Source organism: Mobula hypostoma, chromosome 2 (assembly GCF_963921235.1).
Source record: "Mobula hypostoma chromosome 2, sMobHyp1.1, whole genome shotgun sequence".
Taxonomy (NCBI): domain Eukaryota; kingdom Metazoa; phylum Chordata; class Chondrichthyes; order Myliobatiformes; family Myliobatidae; genus Mobula; species Mobula hypostoma.
This window is the reverse complement of record NC_086098.1, coordinates 104908763-104927423: the sequence shown is the minus strand read 5'-3', so window position 1 is coordinate 104927423 and position 18661 is coordinate 104908763. Positions and strand designations below refer to the sequence as shown.

General features: G+C 40.0%; 1 protein-coding gene across 4 annotated transcripts in view; it reads left to right on the top strand.

Moving 5' to 3' along the window:
• Positions 1–14899, top strand: part of elovl4a (ELOVL fatty acid elongase 4a) — a 90319-nt gene extending 75420 nt beyond the window's left edge. For all 4 annotated transcript variants that reach the window (XM_063040336.1, XM_063040338.1, XM_063040339.1 and 1 more), the window contains 2 exons: positions 3404–3531; positions 14504–14899. In XM_063040336.1, coding sequence (XP_062896406.1) covers positions 3404–3531; positions 14504–14788 — 413 coding nt within the window. In that variant the 3' untranslated portion in view covers positions 14789–14899. The remainder of the gene's footprint in view (positions 1–3403; positions 3532–14503) is intronic.
• Positions 14900–18661: the final 3762 nt, after the last annotated feature.

The following is an 18661-nucleotide window of genomic DNA, read 5'->3' as shown; positions in this document are numbered from 1 at the left end:
TGCTCTAGCTTTGGCCCTCCATTCTGTCCTGTCTCACCTAGAACACAGTACGCCTGGATGTTGCTCATCAACTTCAGCTCGATCATCCCTCGGAGGCAGGTGGGTAAACTGTCAACATTGTTAATCAACACCCCTCTCTGTAACTAGATCTCAAGCTCCATTGCGCAGAGCGCTGGTACCCCCTGGGCTGTGTTTACATTGCTGACTTACAACCGCACTGCCGGATTCAGCTCAAACCACATGATCAAGTTCGCTTATGATACTTCGGTGGTTGGCCTTATCAGCAACCATAATGAGCCAGTACAGGTTTCCCCCACTATCCGAAGGTAGAGCGTTCCTACGAAATAGTTCGTAAGCCAGAATGTCGTAAAATGAATAAGCAATTGCCATTTATTAATATAGGAAAAAATTTTGAGCATTCTCAGATACAAAAAATAACCTACAAAATCATGCCAAATAATACATAAAACCTAAAATAACAGTAACTTATAGTAAAAGCAGGAATGATACGATAAATACACAGCCCACATAAAGTAGAAATACTTTTCTGCAATCATTGAAGCACTGTCTAGCGCAGCGAAAATCGCACGCAAGCACTCTCGGCAGAAACACTCGGCGCAAGCACTCTTGGCAGGAAGACTCTGTCCAGTAACCTTTAAGCTATGAAGCTGCCAAATCATACCAAATAACACATAAAAATACACAGCCTATATAAAGCAAAAATAATGTATGTACAGTGTAGTATCACTTACAGGAATCGGGAAGACAGCGAGCACACTGATGATGGTGTGTTAGGCTGAGTTGTCGGAGGTTGGGGTGGTGGGACACTGGGGTGTCATCTCATCGTCATCTATTTCCATCAGGGCAGGCAGGTCACCTTCTTCTATGTCTGCCTGCCTCGATGTCGAAGGTCGAGGTTTGTCATCTGCTGTGGCTGATGTGGAAGGCTTAAAAACGACAGTATGCTTGACTGCTTAGCCTCGCGCATTTTTCTATTGTACAGTTCTTTGTAAGCACTCAAACCATCCTGCAAATATGCCCTAAACCTATGTACCCTTTCAAAATTAAAGTTGCACTTTTCTGCAATCATTGTTGTTAATTGCAGCGAAAATCTCACGCAGTTGCTTCACATTCAGTTCCTGGACGACTTCACTTTCTGTCCGTTTGCTACTGCATTCAGTTTCGATTGTTATCCTTTCTTCTTCCAATTGCATCAGCTCTTCATCTATCAGTTCTTGGTCATGGGATGCCAAAACCTCTTCAACATCATCTTCATCAACTTCCACAAGCCACAGTCACTTTGTCCTTACTTCGTTCACCACGATCGAAATGCTTAATTATGTCTAATTTTACACTAAGTGTAACACCCTTACGAGTTCTTTTAGGCTTTTCTGATACCATAGAACTCATCTTGCTAACGGATGCTCGAAATAAATCGACATAAAGCACAGATGTACACAGGTATGTGTTTAAGCAATGCTGGCTAGAATACAGTTCCAGGGGAGGAGCTTGGCTGCTCGGGGCACGCACTGCCTTTTTTTCGTAACAGTGAAAACACCTTCTGTTAGTGAAAACAGGTAACTAATGTAGGGCTTTTGTAGCAGCGAGGTGTCATAAAGCAAATGTTCAAAAAACGGGGGGGGGGGGCACCTGTATACAGAGAAGAGGTAGAGACGCTTGTCAAATGGTGCAAAAACAATGACCTGAGTCTCAATGTGGACAAGACAAAAGAGATGACTATGGGTTTATGGACCTTTGGGAAGTCACAGGTCAACCATTCTCCACTGCACATTGATGGCTCTGCCATGGAGAGAATGAAGAGCACAAAATTGCTCAGTGTGCAACACCTCCTCACTAGTCAAGAAGAAACTGCAGTGTCGACACTTTCTGAGGAAATTGAGGTGTGTAAGGCTCCCAGCACTCATTCAAACAACTTTCCACAGGAGCACCATCAAGAATATTCTGTCTGGCTGCATCATTGTGAGGCACGGAAGTCGCAAGGCATTGGACTGCAATATCCTGCATAGGATAGTAAAAACTGCTGAGACAGTTATCAGGGTCTCCCCCGGCCCCCATTTGTGACATCTACTGAGTGCATTGCAAACAAGGGGCCCAAAGCATTGTTAAGGATCCCAGCCACTCATCCCACAATCTGTTTGACTCATTATCATCAGGAAGGAGGTCTGAAGCATCAGGACTTGGCCTGCCGCCACTGCTTACTGTTTACCTGTGCTGTGCACTGCACACATTTTGAATTATAATTTATTAACTTATTTATGGTAATATATTGGTCAATGTTCTGTGTGATATGTTTTGTGGATGTATCGATGTCTAGAGGAGCTTCTTTTCATTTGGTTGTATATTTTGCAATCAGATGATGATGAACTTGAAATTACCAGTGCAACTAAGAAGATAGGATACTGTGACTCACCCTGACACCCCAGAACTTCTTCATCTACCAAAGAGCCAAGTTAGGAATATGATGGAATATTCTTCACTTGCCTGGATAAGGGCAATAACTTTCAAGAGGCATAGATTCCATTCAGGATGACGTTTCTAGGCACTTGGAGACTAATGATAAAATAACTCAAAGTCAGCACGGTTTCTGTAAAGGGAAATCTTGCCTGACCAATCTGTTAGAGTTCTTGGAAAAGCTAACAAGCAGGGTGGACAAAGGAGAGGCAGTGGATGTCATTTACCTGGATTTTCAGAAGCCATTTGATAAGATGCCACACATGAGGCTACTTAACAAGATAAAATCCTACGACATTACAGGAAGGATACTGGTATGATAGAGGAATGGCTGACAGGCAGTGAGTGGGAATAAAGGGGGCCTTTTCTGGTTGGCTGCCAGTGACTAGTGGTGCAGCTGGACTTAGATAAATTGGAAAAATGAGTGAAAAAGTGGCAGATGGAATACAATATTGGGAAATGTAACAATTGTGCAGACTGTTACCTAAATGGGGAGAAGGTTCAAACATCAGAACTGCTGAGGGATTTAGGAGTCCTTGTGCAGGATTCCCAGAAGGTTAATTTACAGGTTGAGTCTGTGGTAAAGAAGGCAAATGAAATGTTGGCATTTATTTCAAGGGAAATAGAATATAAAAGCAAGAAGATAATGCTGAGCCTTCATAAGACACTATTTAGGCTACACTTGGAGTATTGTCAACAGTTTTGGGCCCCATATCTCAGAAAGGATGTGTTATCATTGGAGAGTGTCCAGAGGAGGTTCATGAGGATGATTCCAGGAATGAAAGGGTTAACATAGGAGCATTTGGCAAAATATTCTCTGTATGATTGGATTTCATGTACTGTAAACTTTTAAGAAAATTAACTATTACAAAGTCATCAATTTTGATGAATGCATTTATTTGTAATTCTTTAATTTTGATTTTTTTTCCAGCTTTTTTTGGAGCTCATATGAATGCTGTAATCCATATTGTCATGTATTTGTACTATGGACTAGCAGCTTGTGGCCCACAGTTTCAGAAATATCTCTGGTGGAAACGATACTTGACCATCTTACAATTGGTAACTAAAATCTTTTAGAGAAATTTTATATATTTTATTAAATTTATTTGTACATTAAGAATTGATTATTACCAATTTTTTTCTAGCTGTAACTTTTTTAAACTACAGTCAGACATTGCTTTATGGGTGATTTATACACTGCTTACCAATTATAACAATCCTATAAACATGGGCACTTACCCGCTCTAAATAAATTAACTAATTACATACCATCTCTACTTGCTATAAACACTCACTACTTTTTTTCATACTGAAACTGTGTAAATATTAGAATCTCACAAATCAGTATACTAATCATGATTGATATTTATAAATCATAGTCTAAAGTTAAGTTTTATTATGCTAAAATAGATTTTTTTTGTTGATTATTGACATGATGGTAGCAGTGTTGTCAATGTTGTCAACTGTGCTTTTCAGCAAGATGTACTCACCAGTAACTTACTTAATGTCTGCATTGAGTTCATCAGGACCACTTGCCTCCAGGCCTGCCAACATCTTTTGGTTGAAGTGCTGTGCACAGCTGAAAATGTTTATAAAGAAAAATTTTCCCCACGCAAAGTCACATAGAAGGCTTACGGAGAAGTCTGTATAATGTTTGTTTTGACACCTCCTAGAGATAGACACTTTGCAGGATAAACTCTTTTCAGACTTCAAGCTGGGTACCTGTACCCGGCTTGAAGCCCTAGAAGAGTTTATTCGTCATACGAGGGGTGATTGGTAAGTTCATGGCCTAAGCTAGAAGGGGTCAATTTTAGAAAATCTAGCACATTTCTTTTTCAACATAGTCCCGTCCTACATTTACACACTTAGTCCAGTGGTCGTGGAGCATACAGATCTTGGACCTCCAGAAAGTGTCCATGGCAGGGGTGATTGATAAAGTTGTGGCCTAAGGTAGAAGGAGATGAGTTATACAGCTCTTGTTACATGCACGTGCAGTTCAACTCTTTGTGTGATCATGCAGAAAGTTTGAGGTTAATAACTCATCAGAGGTGATTGATAAGTTCGTGGCCTAAGGTAGAAGGAGATGAGTTATTAACTTCAAACTTTCTGCATAATCACTGAAAGAGTTGAACTGTATGTGCATGTAACGAGAGCTGTATAATTCATCTGCTTCTACCTTAGGCCACAAACTTATCGATCACCCCTGCTGTGGACACTTTCTGGAGGTCCAAGATCCGTATGCTCCACGACAGCTTGGCTAAGTGTGTAAATGTAGGACGGGATTATGTTGAAAAATAAATGTGCTAGGTTTTCTAAAATGACTCCTTCTACCTTAGGCCACAAACTTATCGATCACCCCTCGTATATGCCGGAAAAGCACTAGATTCTTTTTCAGTTTGCAGGAGTTCACAAAAATGGCAAAAACAATATTGTTGTTGCGTGATTGAAGTCATTAGAGAAAATAAGTGGTAGATGCAAAACAGCTTCTTTATTCGACAAAACAAGGTACAGCAGGCATCATATGGAGATGCTTTCAGTTGAAGGGTCTGCTGGCCCAACTTAGGGCTTGATATTTTATTTACCAAACATCAAAGGACAATTCTATATTTATAATGTATGGATAATGCTTTCTTTGAAACTACATACAACCTACACATCTCCTGATTTCGCATCCATACCCCCAGACATCCAAATGAATTTTAATCCTTGTTGTCTGGTCTGGGATTCATTGCTTTTAGGAATCCATTGTTCAGAGCTGCACTCCAAATTAAATCCACAATACATATTCAGATGTCAAGACTGGTAGCAAAAGTCAATTGCTAAATGAATATTACCTAAACCCAAAAATCGCTCTTAAAAATATGGTGAGAATTTATTATTGTTATGTAATTTGGAAAACAAAAAGAAAGGATTGCACAATGAAATTTCAATATATTGTTTATATATGATAAATAAAATAATTGTAGATAAAATTACATATAGGCTTGTTTGAAAATTAATCCCTGGACAAAGGCTGAATAGAGATTGTTGAAGCTAGTGTATTGCCAATTTTTCTCTGCTGTCTGGAGAAGAACTTCAAGGCAGCACCCAGTTATTTATAGTTAATGAAAGATAATATTCTATAAACAGATTTTGATTTAATCCTCTGTAAATCACTTTCAAGATTTGATGATTTGATTTTAGTTTTCAAATCTAAACAGGCATCTTGACTATCATACATTTATGATATGTATAAACGGACAGAGTGATCAGCAGCACAGGGGCTCCACAGGGGACTGCCTTGTCTCCCTTTCTCTTCACCATTTACACCTCGGACTTGAACTACTGCAAGAGTCTTGTCATCTTCAGAAGTTTTCGGTTGACTCTGCCATAGTTGGATGCATCAGCAAGGGAGATGAGGCTGAGTACAGGGCTATGGTAGGAAACTTTGTCACATGGTGTGAGCAGAATTAGCTGCAGCTTAATGTGAAAAGACTAAGGAGTTGGTGGTAGACCTGAGGAGAGCTAAGGTACTGGGGATTACAAATACCTGGGGATACGAATTGACAATAAACTGGACTGGTCAAAGAACACTGAGGCTGTCTACAAGAAGGGTCAGAGCCATCTCTACTTCCTGAGGAGACTGAGGTCCTTTAACATCTGCTGGACGATGCTGAGGATGTTCTACAAGTTTGTGGTGGCCAGTGCCATCATGTTTGCTGTTGTGTGCTGGGACAGCAGACACCAACAGAATCAACAAACTCATTCGTAAGGCCAGTGATGTTGTGGGGATGGAACTGGACTCTCTCACGGTGGTGTCTGAAAAGAGGATGCTGTCTAAGTTGCATGCCATCTTGGTCAATGTCTCTCATCCACTACATAATGTACCGGGTGAGCACAGGAGTATATTCAGCCAGAGACTCATTCCACCGAGATGCAGCACAGAGTGTCATAGGAAGTCATTCCTGCCTGTGGCCATCAAACTTTACAACTCCTCCCTTGGAGGGTCAGACACCCTGAGCCAATAGGCTGGTCCTGGACTTATTTCATAATTTACTGGCATAATTTACATATTACTATTTAACTATTTATGGTTTTATTACTATTTATTATTTATGGTGCAACTGTAACGAAAATCCGATTTCCCCCGGGATCAATAAAGTATGACTATGACTACTTCTAGCCAAGGCATATGTTGCCTACTTGCATGTGTTACTTTGCTTTAGTATCTAAACTATTTCTCCATTGTAATCATATAAGTACTGCTTAGTTTTCAAAGGCTTTATACTTTTAAGTTTGAATACACAAAAATTTACAAATATTCACTGATTCATTGAAATTTAGAAACATAGAAAACCTACAGCACAATACAGGCCCTTCGGCCCAGAAAGCTGTGCCAAACATGTCCTTACCTTAGAAGTTACCTAGGGTTACCCATTGCCCTCTATTTTTCTAAGTTCCATGTATCTATCCAGGAGTCTCTTAAAAGACCCTATCATTTCTGCCTCCACCACTGTCGCCAGCAGCCCATTCCACACACTCACCTCTCTCTGTGTTTAAAAAAAAACTTAGCCCTGACATCTCCTCTGTACCTACTTCCAAGCACCTGAAAACTGTGCCCTCTCGTGCTAGCCATAAACGCCTTGGGGAAAAAACCTCTGACTATCCACACGATCAATGTCTCTCATCACCGTGTACACTTCTGTCAGGTCACCTCTCATCCTCCGTCACTCCAAGGAGAAAAGACCAAGTTCGCTCAACCTATTCCCATAAGGCATGCTCCCCAAACCAGGCAACATCCTTGTAAATCTCCTCTGTACCCTTTCTATGGTTTCCACATCCTTCCTATAGTGAGGTGACCAGAACTGAGCACAGTGGGGTCTGACCAGGGTCCTATACAGCTGCAACATTATCTCTTGGCTCTTAAACTCAATCCCACAATTGATGAAGACTAGCGCACCGTATGTCTTCTTAATCATAGAGTCAACCTGCGCAGCAGCTTTGAGTGTCCTATGGACTTGGACCCCAAGATCCCTCTGATCCTCCACACTGCCAAGTTTCTTACCATTAATACGATATTCTGCCATCATATTTGACCTACCAAAATGAACCACCTCACACTTATCCAGGTTGAACTCCATCTGCCACTTCTCAGCCCAGTTTTGCATCCTATCAATGTCCCACTGTAACCTCTGACAGCCCTCCATACTATCCACAACATCCCCAACCATTGTGTCATCAGCAAATTTACTAACCCATCCCTCCACTTCCTCATCCAGGTCATTTATAAAAACCACGAAGAGTTGGGGTCCCAGAACAGATCCTTGAGGCACACCACTGGTCACTGACCTCCATGCAGAATATATCTCATGTACAACCACTCTTTGCCTTCTGTGGGGAAGTCAGTTCTGGATCCACAGAGCAATGTCCCTTTGGATCCCATGCCTCTTTACTTCCTCAATAAGCCTTGCATGGGGTACCTTATCAAATGCCTTGCTGAAATCCATATACGTAGAACATAGGATAGTACAGCACATTACAGGCCTTTTGGCCCACAATGTTGTACCGACCCTCAAACACTGCCTCCCATATAACCCCCCACCTTAAATTCCTCCATATACCTGTCTAGTAGTCTCTTAAACTTCACTAGTGTATCTGCCTCCACCACTGACTCAGGCAGTGCATTCCACACACCAACCACTCCCTGAGTAAAAAACCTTCCTCTAATATCCCCCTTGAACTTCCCATCCCTTACCTTAAAGCCATGTCCTCTTGTATTGAGCAGTGGTGCCCTGGGGAAGAGGCGCTGGCTATCCACTCTATCTATTCCTCTTATTATCTTGTACACCTCTATCATGTCTCCTCTCATCCTCCTTCTCTCCAAAGAGTAAAGCCCTAGCTCCCTTAATCGCTGATCATAATCCATACTCTCTAAACCAGGCAGCATCCAGGTAAATCTCCTCTGTACCCTTTCCAGTGCTTCCATATCCTTCCTATAGTGAGGCGACCAGAACTGGACACAGTACTCCAAGTGTGGCCTAACCAGAGTTTTATAGAGCTGCATCATTACATTGCAACATCTGTGGCTCCACCTTCATCAGTGTGTTTAGTCACATCCTCAAAAAGCTCAATCAGACTTGTAAGGCACAACCTGCCTTTGACAAAGCCATGCTGACTATTCCTAATCATATTATGCCTCTCCAAATGTTCATAAATCCTGCACCTCAGGATCTTCTCCATTAACTTACCAACCACTGAAGTAAGACTCACTGGTCTATAATTTCCTGGGCTGTCTCTGCGCCCTTTCTTGAATAATGGAACAACATCCGCAACCCTCCAATCCTCCAGAACCTCTCCCGTTCCCATTGATGATGCAAAGATCATTGCCAGAGGCTCAGCAATCTCCTCCCTCGCCTCCCACATTAGCCTGGGGTGTATCTCATCCGGTCCCAGAGACTTATCCAACTTGATGCTTTCCAAAAGCTTCAGCACATCCTCTTTCTTAATGTCTATATGCTCAAGCTTTTCAGTCCACTGTAAGCATCCCTACAATTGCCAAGATCTTTTTCCATAGTGAACACTGAAGCAAAGTTCTCATTAAGTACTTCTGCTATCTCCTCTGTTTCCATACACACTTCTCTACTGTCACACTTGATTGGTCCTATTCTCTTACATCTTATCCTCTTGTTCTTCACATACTTGTAGAATGCCTTGGAGTTTTCCTTAATCCTGAATTTATGCTCCTTTAAAGTAGTAGAACTTGCTCTGGGCAATACCTTTCTTCTTCCATATTTTTAGATATTTTACCAAGTAAAAGTAAGCTTATTTTCACTCTTTCTTTGTGTAATACTTTTCTAAAGATAAGTTGACACCCCGTATTAAATGTTTGGGCCTAACACTTTTGTTACTGCACATATGTAGTATTTTTGTCATAGAGCAATGGAGCAATACAGGTCCTTCAGCCCAATGAGTCCATGCTGACCATGGTGTCCAACCATCTATTCCCAATTTCCTGCATTCAGCCCATATCCCTCTATATCCCACCCCTGCATGTACCTATGCAAATACTTAAATTATACTGTTGTACCTGGTTCAACCACTTCTGGCAGCTCATTCCAAATACTCAGCACCCGTACTTGAAAAGGTTGCCCTTCAAGTCCATTTTAGACTTTTCCCCTCTCACTGAAGTTTGTAGCATCTAGTTTTAGACTTCAAAATCAGTTTGAATTTATTTTACTCGGGGGGAAAAGACTGCTTATCTGCCTTATCTAAAGCTCTCATAATTTTAAATCTCTAGAAAATCATTGCTTCTTCTCCCAAAGTAATAAAGATCAAGCCTGGCTAACATTTACCTATAATTCAGGCCTTATAGTTCTGGCAACGTTCTTGTAAATCTTTTCTGCACTCTTCCCAGTTTAGCCACATCTTATAACCGAGTGGCCAAAACTGTACAGTATTAACTGCAGCCTCAGCAACAACTCTTACAACTGCAACACAATATCCCAACTCCTATACTTATGACCCTTATTGATGTACACCAACATGCTGAATGATTTTTTTTTCACCACCTTGTCTATCTATGATGGCACTTTCAACAAATAATTCATTTGTACTCCTAGGTTCCTCTGTTCCATAACATTTCATAGTTCCATAGTACAAGTACTATGATGGTTTGGCTTAACAAAATGCATCACTTAACATCTATTTGTCACTCCACAGCCCTCTTCCGTAACTGATCAACATCCCTCTGCAATCTATGATAACTCTGCAATATCAGTAACGTTTCCAAATTTTGTCTCATCTGCAAACTCATTGGTAAAGTCTTGTTCATTCACATCCAGACCATTTATATAAATAATGAATAACTAGGCTCCCAACAGCAACCCCCGCAACAGATGTTGGTTACCAGCCTCCATTCCAAGAAACGACCTTCAACCACCCCCTCTGCTTCCTACCTCTGAGCCAGTTTTGAATTTACTTAACAAGTTCTGCTTGGATCCCATGGGACCTAACCTCCCAGCCCAGCCTACCATGCAGGCAGGACCTGTTGAAAGCCTCGTTGATAGCCAAATGAACAACATCCACTGCCCTTCCTTCATATATCTTTTTGGTAACCTCTTCAAAAGTTCTACAAGATTTATAAGAATGACTTGCCATGCACAAAGCCATGTTGACTCCCCCTAATTAGACTATCAAAAGCTGGGAATTGAACTACCTTATGCATTCATTTGAAGCATTTAGGTAACCCAGAAATATCTGGATTTTCATTGCAGTGTAGAAATGTTCCATAGAATTTTTGAAAAGTGCTCATCAGGTACTTAAGACATAGGTATTGTAGAGAAGAAAGCAGTCTATTCAAAAGCTGGTAGATCCTGTTCCTCAGGATTCCCTCCAGTAACTTCCCGGCTACTGATGTCAGACTGACCAGCCTGTAATTCCCTGATTTATCCTTGCTATATTTTTTCAAATAATGGGTTAACTTTAGCCACCTTCTAGTTTTTGGGAACTTCACCATTTGGGTAACGACGGGTTACACTTAAATCCTAGGGGGCCAATATCCTGGCAGGGAGATTAGCGGGGGCTACTGAGGTGACTTTAAACTAGAATGGTTGGGGGGTGGGAATCAAATTAAAGAGGCTAGGTGTGAGGAGGTTAGTTCACAACAGAGGGATGGGAACCAGTGCAGAGAGACAGAGGGGTGTAAAGTGAGCGTAGAAGCAAAAAGTACAAAGGGGAAAAGTAAAAGTGGCAGGCCGACAAATCCAGGGCAAGCATTAAAAAGGGCTAAGAGAGTTGTAAAAGAGCGCCTGAAGGCTTTATGTGTCAATGCAAGGAGCATTCGTAATAAGGTGGATGAATTGAAAGTGCAGATTGTTATTAATGATTATGATATAGTTGGGATCACAGAGACATGGCTCCAGGGTGACCAGGGATGGGAGCTCAACGTTCAGGGATATTCAATATTCAGGAGGGATAGACATGAAGGAAGGGGAGATGGGGTGGCGTTGCTGGTTAAAAAAGAGATTAACGCAATAGAAAGGAAGGACATAAGCCGGGAAGATGTGGAATCAATATGGGTAGAGCTGCGTAACACTAAGGGACAGAAGACGCTGGTGGGAGTTGTGTACAGGCCACCTAACAGTAGTAGTGAGGTCGGAGATGGTATTAAACAGGAAATTAGAAATGTGTGCAATAAAGGAACAGCAGTTATAATGGGTGACTTCAATCTACATGTAGACTGGGTGAACCAAATTGGTAAAGGTGCTGAGGAAGAGGATTTCTTGGAATGTATGCGGGATGGTTTTTTGAACCAACATGTCGAGGAACCGACTAGAGAGCAGGCTATTCTGGACTGGGTTTTGAGCAATGAGGAAGGGTTAATTAGCGATCTTGTCGTGAGAGGCCCCTTGGGTAAGAGTGACCATAATATGGTGGAATTCTTCATTAACATGGAGAGTGACGTAGTTAATTCAGAAACAAAGGTTCTGAACTTAAAGAGGGGTAACTTTGAAGGTATGAGTCGTGAATTAGCTAAGATAGACTGGCAAATGACACTTAAAGGATTGACGGTAGATATGCAATGGCAGGCATTTAAAGATCGCATGGATGAACTACAACAATTGTTCATCCCAGTTTGGCAAAAGAATAAATCAAGGAAGGTAATGCACCCGTGGCTGACAAGAGAAATTAGGGATAGTATCAATTCCAAAGAAGTAGCATACAAATTAGCCAGAGAAAGTGGCTCACCTGAGGACTGGGAGAAATTCAGAGTTCAGCAGAGGAGGACAAAGGGCTTAATTAGGAAGGGGAAAAAAGATTATGAGAGAAAACTGGCAGAGAACATAAAAACGGACTGTAAAAGCTTTTATAGATATGTAAAAAGGAAAAGACTGATAAAGACCAATGTAGGTCTCCTGCAAACAGAAACAGGTGAATTGATTATGGGGAGCAAGGACATGGCAGACCAATTGAATAATTACTTTGGTTCTGTCTTCACTAAGGAGGACATAAATAATCTTCCAGAAATAGTAAGGGACAGAGGGTCCAGTGAGATGGAGGAACTGAGCGAAATACATGTTAGTAGGGAAGTGGTGTTAGGTAAATTGAAGGGATTGAAGGCAGATAAATCCCCAGGGCCAGATGGTCTGCATCCCAGAGTGCTTAAGGAAGTAGCCCAAGAAATAGTGGATGCATTAGTGATAATTTTTCAAAACTCGTTAGATTCTGGACTAGTTCCTGAGGATTGGAGGGTGGCTAATGTAACCCCACTTTTTAAAAAAGGAGGGAGAGAGAAACCGGGGAATTATAGGCCGGTTAGCCTAACGTCGGTGGTGGGGAAACTGCTGGAGTCAGTTATCAAGGATGTGATAACAGCACATTTGGAAAGCGGTGAAATGATTGGACAAAGTCAGCATGGATTTGTGAAAGGAAAATCATGTCTGACGAATCTCATAGAATTTTTTGAGGATGTAACTAGTAGAGTGGATAGGGGAGAACCAGTGGATGTGGTATATTTGGATTTTCAAAAGGCTTTTGACAAGGTCCCACACAGGAGATTAGTGTGCAAACTTAAAGCACACGGTATTGGGGGTAAGGTATTGGTGTGGGTGGAGAATTGGTTAGCAGACAGGAAGCAAAGAGTGGGAATAAACGGGACCTTTTCAGAATGGCAGGCGGTGACTAGTGGGGTACCGCAAGGCTCAGTGCTGGGACCCCAGTTGTTTACAATATATATTAATGACTTGGATGAGGGAATTAAATGCAGCATCTCCAAGTTTGCGGATGACACGAAGCTGGGTGGCAGTGTTAGCAGTGAGGAGGATGCTAAGAGGATGCAGGGTGACTTGGATAGGTTGGGTGAGTGGGCAAACTCATGGCAGATGCAATTTAATGTGGATAAATGTGAAGTTATCCACTTTGGTGGCAAAAATAGGAAAACAGATTATTATCTGAATGGTGGCCGATTAGGAAAAGGGGAGGTGCAACAAGACCTGGGTGTCATTATACACCAGTCATTGAAAGTGGGCATGCAGGTACAGCAGGCGGTGAAAAAGGCGAACGGTATGCTGGCATTTATAGTGAGGGGATTCGAGTACAGGAGCAGGGAGGTACTACTGCAGTTGTACAAGGCCTTGGTGAGACCACACCTGGAGTATTGTGTGCAGTTTTGGTCCCCTAATCTGAGGAAAGACATCTTTGCCATAGAGGGAGTACAAAGAAGGTTCACCAGATTGATTCCTGGGATGGCAGGTCTTTCATATGAAGAAAGACTGGATAAACTGGGCTTGTACTCGTTGGAATTTAGAAGATTGAGGGGGGATCTGATTGAAACGTATAAGATCCTAAAGGGATTGGACAGGCTAGATGCGGGAAGATTGTTCCCGATGTTGGGGAGGTCCAGAACGAGGGGTCACAGTTTGAGGATAGAGGGGAAGCCTTTTAGGACCGAGATTAGGAAAAACTTCTTCACACAGAGAGTGGTGAATCTGTGGAATTCTCTGCCACAGCAAACTGTTGAGGCCAGTTCATTAGCTATGTTTAAAAGGAAGTTAGATATGGCCCTTGTGGCTACAGGGGTCAGGGGGTATGGAGGGAAGGCTGGGTTCTGAGTTGGATGATCAGCCATGATCATAATAAATGGCGGTGCAGGCTCGAAGGGCCGAATGGCCTACTTCTGCACCTATTTTCTATGTTTCTATGTTTCTATGAATCAAAAATCACTGCAAGGGCCTCTGCAATTTCTTGGCTAAACTACAAAATCCTAGCAAGTACTAAGTCAGACCTTGGGGATTTATCTACTTTAATGAATGTTGTATTGTTTGTACATTGTTCTGTAAACATTTACTTAAAGCATTCACATAATCAGGAAATATTTGAATTTTCATTCTGAATGCAGAAATGGTTCCATAAATTTTTTAGATTGTTCTTAATTTTAAGGTACTGTACTTAAAATGTAGGAGAGAAAAATAATCTGAAAAATAGAAATTAATATTTCGACATTAAATCAAAATTACAAATATTACATTACAAATATTATTCTCTCTTAATACAGGTGCAGTTTCATGTAACCATAGGCCATACGGCATACTCCCTGTACATTGATTGCCCTTTTCCACGATGGATGCACTGGGCATTGATCGCTTATGCCATTTCTTTCATCATCCTCTTCGCCAACTTTTATTACCAGACCTACAGGGAACCAAAGAGAGAGCACAGCAAATCTGGAAAAGTGATTGCAAATGGCAATGCTATGGCTAATGGTATAATCAAATCAGAAAACAGGCTAGTTGCAGAAAATGGGAAAAAGAAGAAAAAAGGAAAAGCCAAACATGACTAAGACAAGGGCAAAGGTTTAAGTAAAATAGTGTTTTAGAATGAAATAGTCCATGTCAGCAAAACATGGCTGCATAAATTTCCAGCTGGCTAAATAAATCTATTGTACCCTTTACCATCTTTGTAACTTATTGTATTTATTTAAATGAAATTTATGATCAATACATTGGTATTGAAATGAATATAGACAAGAAAATTGACCATTAAATGAATTGCACTGAAAGAGGAATATGGGATTTTCCCTTTTCAATATAAGTTCTGACATTTTTTAATGTTAAGTTTACTGTTGTACTGGTCCTTGCTAAATTGCTTTTTCCTTTACTTCTACCTCAGTTGTAATACTGCTTTTTAATGGCTTCATTTTCTATAGAGATGTTTAGATGTATCCTTTGTTTACACCTCTGTCTGCAAATCCATAGAAATGTCAAGGAAATGACTAGTATTCATTAAATCCAATGTTTTTCATTGTACTGAAGATCTTAATGTAGAATAAGATTGGCAAAGTCTGGATGTTTGTAAAAATACAGTATTCATTGTAGTAACAAACTTTTAACTCCAAATATCAATGTAGATCTTACATTTCTTTTGAGTAAGATCCCAAAATTGTTCTGTTAATTTCAAGCAGAACAGTATATTAGAGAGTAGTATAAATATTCATGCAGGCCTACTGATTCACCCGTACTTGTTAATTTCCTTCCTTTGTTAATGGCAGACACTGATGAGCAACTTTTTTGAAAGGAGCAACACTGCACAGCATGTAAATTTGATGTGATCTTAGATGTTAAATATTGGTGACCTATTCCACATTTAAGAGGGGGAACCACTTAATACTAATACCCCTGACAGTGCTCCCGTTACGCTTTTGCAAACACTTGTTTGAGCTTAGTCATTCCAAAAACATGAAGTGAAACAGAACGAATCTGCATGAACAAATGTAACCACCAAGAGAGAATGCAAGTCACAAAATCACACATGCTATTTATGTCAGGAGTTATGGCTTTCAGATTATAATCGTAAATAGTAAGTTGTGCATTTTCATTGCAGTATATTCTTGTAGAAAGTGTACATATCAGATACATGCATAAAAGAGTGTATGTTTTAAACAAAAAATATTTTCAAACTAAATGCCAGAATCACATCTAGGTATATCTGTGACAACAAAACCAGTTATTGTATGCAATTAAGATTTCAGGGTTTTATTTAAAATTAACATTTTATTGCAGCAGGTAATAGATTCTAAAATTAATTAAAAACAATGTTAAATAATAAAATCATACTTAAAGTAATGAAGATTAAAAGTGCTCTTTTGTCATGAGACCTCTGTTTCTAGGTTTATTAGAGTTGCCCTTAATTTAGAACAATAGATAAGTAAAAGATGGAGTAATTGTAATCAACTTTTATGCACATTACAACAATGTAAGGGTTTTTAATTATGGCAAAAAATTGTTTAATTTGTTTTTCTCTAGGAAAAAAAAGGAACAGCACAAGAGACAGATTATACAATTCAATAAAATCCCGGTTGTTAAACAGATTTAAACTTCTGAACTGATTGCTGAGCTAGGCCAATACATTCTTAATCAAGGATAGAACCAGCTTGTTTCAAGTAAAGTGTTCCTTTTAAGCATGATATTACTGTATTGCCTAAATAAGCACATTCATGATGCAAGATTTTCTCTATGGTGGAACATTGTCTAGAAAAGTGTTTACTAGTTTTATTAATTATAACACAAAAACGAGATCTTCCTTCATGATTATTACAATAAATCATATGTTGTATTTGTATATGCATGATTTTGGTCTATATTCTGACATGAGAACTGGTGTATCATATTTTCAAAAAGTGCTTTTTCTTTTGCTGCCCTTTACCGCCCACATTCTAATATGTAACTTTTATGAATGAAGGCCATGTGGATAGTTTAGCAGATTTATTTCCATAGTAGTGATATTCCAATCAATAAACACCCAGTACAAATCTACGGTGGTATCGTTGTCATGTAATGTGCTAGTAGTAAATGCTAGCATTGATTTACAGTGCATTGTAAAAGTATTCAGCCCCCAACACTTTGTTCACATAAGTATTACAACCAGGAATTTTGATCAATTCAACTGAGAATTTTTATTTGGGAATCGCATGCCCCTTTTTCACATTAGCCCCCCAAAAACAAGGAAAATTGTAAAACATGAAAAAACTAAAAATTCAAAAACTGAAATGTTAGCTATTCAAAAATGTTCATCCCCTTTTGCTCAGTACTTTGATAAACCACCTCATGCAGTTATTACAGCCAGTAGACTTTTTGGATAACTCTCTATTAGCTTTACACAATGCGATGGAGCAAAATTTGCTCATTCCTCTTTGCAAAATTGCTCAAGCTGTGCCAGGTTAGTTGGAGTGTGGTGGTGGACAGTAATCCTGAGGTCTTGCCAGAGATGTTTGATCAGGTTAAAATCTGGACTCTGACTGGGCCACGTTCAAGGACATCAGTTTTCTACATTTGAAGCCACTCCATGTGCTCTGTCTGTGCTTTGGGTCATTGTACTGCCAAAAGACTTAATTTCCTACCCAATTTAAGTTTAATGGCAGCAGTTACAAGTTTTTTTTAATCTAGGATCTCTCTCTATTAACCACCAACATTTATTTTCCCATAAATTCTGACCAGATTTCCAGTCCCTGCTGCTGAAAAGCATCCCCATAGCATGAAGCTACCTCCACCATGCTCTACAGTCGGGATGGTGCTACCTGGCTGATGTGCAGTATTAGATTTATTAACCAGAAAGTTCCACTGTATATAGTCTCTTCTGACCACAACACTTTCTTCCACATCTTTACAATTTATTGTAAATGATGCTTTGCAGTTTTTACAGGCAAGGATATGGTTTTTTTTTTAAAGGTAGGGCTTCTTCCTTGCCACTCTTACATAAATTCCCTTTTTGTGCAGGGCCTTAGATAATGTAGAACCATGAACTTCATCTCCAGTTGCAGACACTGACTTCTGCAGCTCACTCAGTTACTTGGCATCACAGTAGCCTCTCTTACAAGTGCCATTCTTCTCCGGCGTTTAAATTTAGAGGAGTGGCCTGGCCCAGGCAGTGTGGCTGTGGTTTCATATTCTTCCTGTTTTTCATGAGTAGCATAGTGATTACACAGGGGATGAATACTTTTTCAGCCTCACAATTTTGGTTTTCAAATTTTAGTAACTTGGAACAGGTTTTGGAAATTTTCTATTGATTTGACATGATGTAGAATGTTTTGTAGATGAGCTCAAGATATCATACCTCATTATATTTTAAATTTAGAAAATGAGACAGTAAAATGTGAAAATAGTTGTGGGGCTAAATACTTTTAGAAGCACTGTAAGCTGCAGGAACAGAAATGGACTCGCAACCAAATAAAGCTTCCTTATAAAATTGTAATAATGTCATGTGAACACATCCAAAAGTAAAATTTAAGGGCAATACTTTAACCTTGGATTTTGATATCAAAATGTTTTGTGTTCTACGTGTGCTGATTTGTTTAAAAAATACATTAGAACTCTGGTTTGATGAAGTAACACCTTTTCTAAATACCTGTGTAGTGCTGTAGCTGAAACAAGCACTTTTTTAGCTTCCCATTAGTTGAGCCACTTTTTAAAATATGTACTAAGTACAGAATGTCTGTAGACCATTGAAAAAATGCTTGTGACTTGTGCAACACTTGGCTTTCCAGTTGAGATGAATTTCATGTGAGTGGCGGAGTAATCTAATTTATTTTGCTCCTTTTAATATTAAAATGTTTGCACTGTAGGTGGGTTACCTGAATAGGATTATGTTTCTTTAAATATCTTAATTCAGTGGCTGCTGAGGTAAGTGAGGAGGCTTTGTTAAGCCTGAGCAACACCTT